Raw genomic sequence first — 2663 nt, 5'->3', positions numbered from 1 at the left:
TTAACTCGAATGCATTGAAGGACAAATTATGTGTTGTATCGTGTTGCCTTCATTTGATGTGTTTAGGGCCTATATACCCTGATGAATACGGAGGTTTACATATGTCACTCCACTCATTTGTGCACTCCACAGCTTGAGTTGTTTGGCAACAAACAGCGATGAAGTTATGAATACAAAAGTGGTCCTAAAACGACTTTCTCAGGTGAGAGCAGAAAACCTCTGATCATTACATTATTCACACAACTGCAACCTTTTCCAAATGCTCAGCTTTATTATTACTATACAGTAAATTAGACAAAAGCTTAGGTACAGTATATGCATGCTCCGAACAGTGTTCCCCAATTACAGTGAACTATACCGCTCAGCTGTCACCGCTACACCCCACAAAAGTACACTGTGGGCCAGGGCATGTGATGATGGGTGATTAAAACAGTCACACTTGGATTCTGAATTGGGTGTGACTGCACACCTTTTTGAATCTTCGAACAGGACGAATCAAAGTCGGAGCCTAAAGGCATATGCCAAGCACGTGCAGCTGCGTGTTGGTTTCTGGTGCTTCACAGCACAGAAATAAAGACAGCTTTTATAAAACCTGCTGTAATCTGTCCCCTGCTATTGAAGTTATTTGATACTTAGACTACACAGTTAAAAATGCTATGCCAATCACAGCTCACCTCGCCCAGCTAAGCTGCACGTTAGCATTATCAGAACCCTTTCTGCACACTGTAACTTGATGGATATCCATACAGATTGCCCAGGGAAGTTGACGCTGTATTAGACACATTCTTTGAAGTACTCGGCGGCTTTCACAGGGGCACAGTCCATGTCGAAGAGGAGCTTGGCCCTGAAAATGGAAAGAAGGGACATATAAATTAGAATAATCTATTATTAATATCACTGTATTGGAAAATGTAGATCTGAGGTTGTCCCTCAGATCTTTTTTTTTCTCCAACAATGTATTTATTGATTTTCCTTTTTCCACACAAATGACAATACAAATATAAAAAAACCAACAATGAACATTACAAGACAATTACTCATATAAAGAAAGCAAAACAACAATAACCAAAAAAGAAAAACAACAGCACTACTCCTCTTCAGCTTCATCCAAATTACTCATACAAAGAAAACAAAACGACAATGACCAAAAAAGAAAAACAACACGCACTACTCCTCTTCAGCTTCATCCATTAAATGTGACAAATTATTGTTCTTAATATATCTTATAAGACGGCCCTGGTGAAACATTTCTTGTTTGTCCTTAAGAATGTAATCTTTTCCAAAGGTAAACATAAAGACAATTCCCTGAACCACTGTGTAATACTTGGTTTGTCTGGCCTCTTCCAGGTCAATGCTATCACTCTCTTAGCTTGTAAAATATGTCCCTCAGATCTACTGGATATATCAAATTGAATGCAATATACAGTAGGCCTATTTGAAAGCAGAATGTGAAATACATCTTAGCAGACAATACTCACATCATGTAGACAGCTTCCTTGTGCTCCGACCCATTTTCACTGGAAGTTGGAAGAACAGCATACATACTTATTAGATTTAAATTAAAACAAGTAAACATAGGCCTATAGAACATGCAAAATACATAAACAACCTAGAAAGCAACTTACAGTTTCATTTTGATCATCTCCAAGCAGTCAATGTCATCGCCTATGTCGTCGTTGATCAAATCTTTGACAAAAACAAAAAGACAGAACAGAAACATTACTTTTTGTAATCAAAATAAATTGCCACTTACAGCTTCTTTAAGACAAACCTAAACAAACAGAATGTCATAGAGTAGCCTTTTCTTAGACACAGTGACATGATGCTTTAGGAAGAAATTGGTCTGACGCCGGATTTGAATTTGGTTTAAATCAAAGCTCACCTGCACAGTCCATTTGGCAGAGGTTGACAGAGGATGTGTCGGCATCAGATTTGCAGATCAGATGGTCACTGAGTTGGAACAGGCCATACAGTGTCCACTCTGCCTCGTGGTTGACCTCGTGCTTGGCACACCTCTTCTTCCTCCCTTCCAGTTTTCCATCTCTGTCGATGTTCACTTGGTTCACAGCTCCTGTATCGAAGCCACTAGTCTTCTCCACGTGACAGACAACTAGAAAAGCAAAATGTTAATGAAATTTCTCAAATCATACATTAAATATCGACCAGTATTGACTGAAGAAAACGCATGAATCTGTGTGAAATTATAAACAGATGATACTCACTTTTAGCCATAAAGTCCTCTTCGGTCATGAAATGCTTTGCTTTCGGTGACAGTTTGAGCGCAGTAGCGTTCATCAGATGTTCTCTAAGATCACATTTAGAGACAAGTAGCCCCTCAGTCAGGCAGACAGCCACAGTCACCAGAGCCAGCACCACGAGAAGCTTCATGTTGTCTATGAGCAATGCATAGATGCCTAATGATCTCACTGACACTAAGGCAGTATATATAGCAGGCCTACAAGCTTTTGTTGTCTCTAAACAAAGACCACTCACCTAATTCTTAGAAACTCTGCTATGCTTTCAACCTGTTGACAGGATTATGTGTCATCGTGACATAGGACATAGGTTCCCTTGTGGCTATCAAATATCATGACCGGATGAGAGCTAGAGCCATGAATGATATTTGTGTTTCTGTGTTGAGCCCAAAGGGATATACCATCTTC

General features: G+C 39.5%; 1 protein-coding gene across 1 annotated transcript; it reads right to left on the bottom strand.

Moving 5' to 3' along the window:
- Positions 1-341: 341 nt before the first annotated feature.
- Positions 342-2389, bottom strand: LOC308312823 (alpha-lactalbumin-like). Its single transcript, XM_080759550.1, has 5 exons — positions 2223-2389; positions 1883-2110; positions 1626-1686; positions 1479-1517; positions 342-844 (listed from the first exon to the last, which is right to left on the bottom strand). The coding sequence occupies exons 1-5, from the start codon at positions 2386-2388 to the stop codon at positions 775-777; spliced, it is 564 nt and encodes a 187-aa protein (XP_080615676.1). The 5' UTR covers position 2389; the 3' UTR covers positions 342-774.
- Positions 2390-2663: the final 274 nt, after the last annotated feature.

This window comes from Protomyctophum bolini, assembly GCF_963924005.1.
Source record: "Protomyctophum bolini genome assembly, chromosome: 3".
In the NCBI taxonomy this organism is placed as follows: Eukaryota; Metazoa; Chordata; class Actinopteri; order Myctophiformes; family Myctophidae; genus Protomyctophum; species Protomyctophum bolini.
This window is presented reverse-complemented; position numbering and strand designations above follow the sequence as displayed.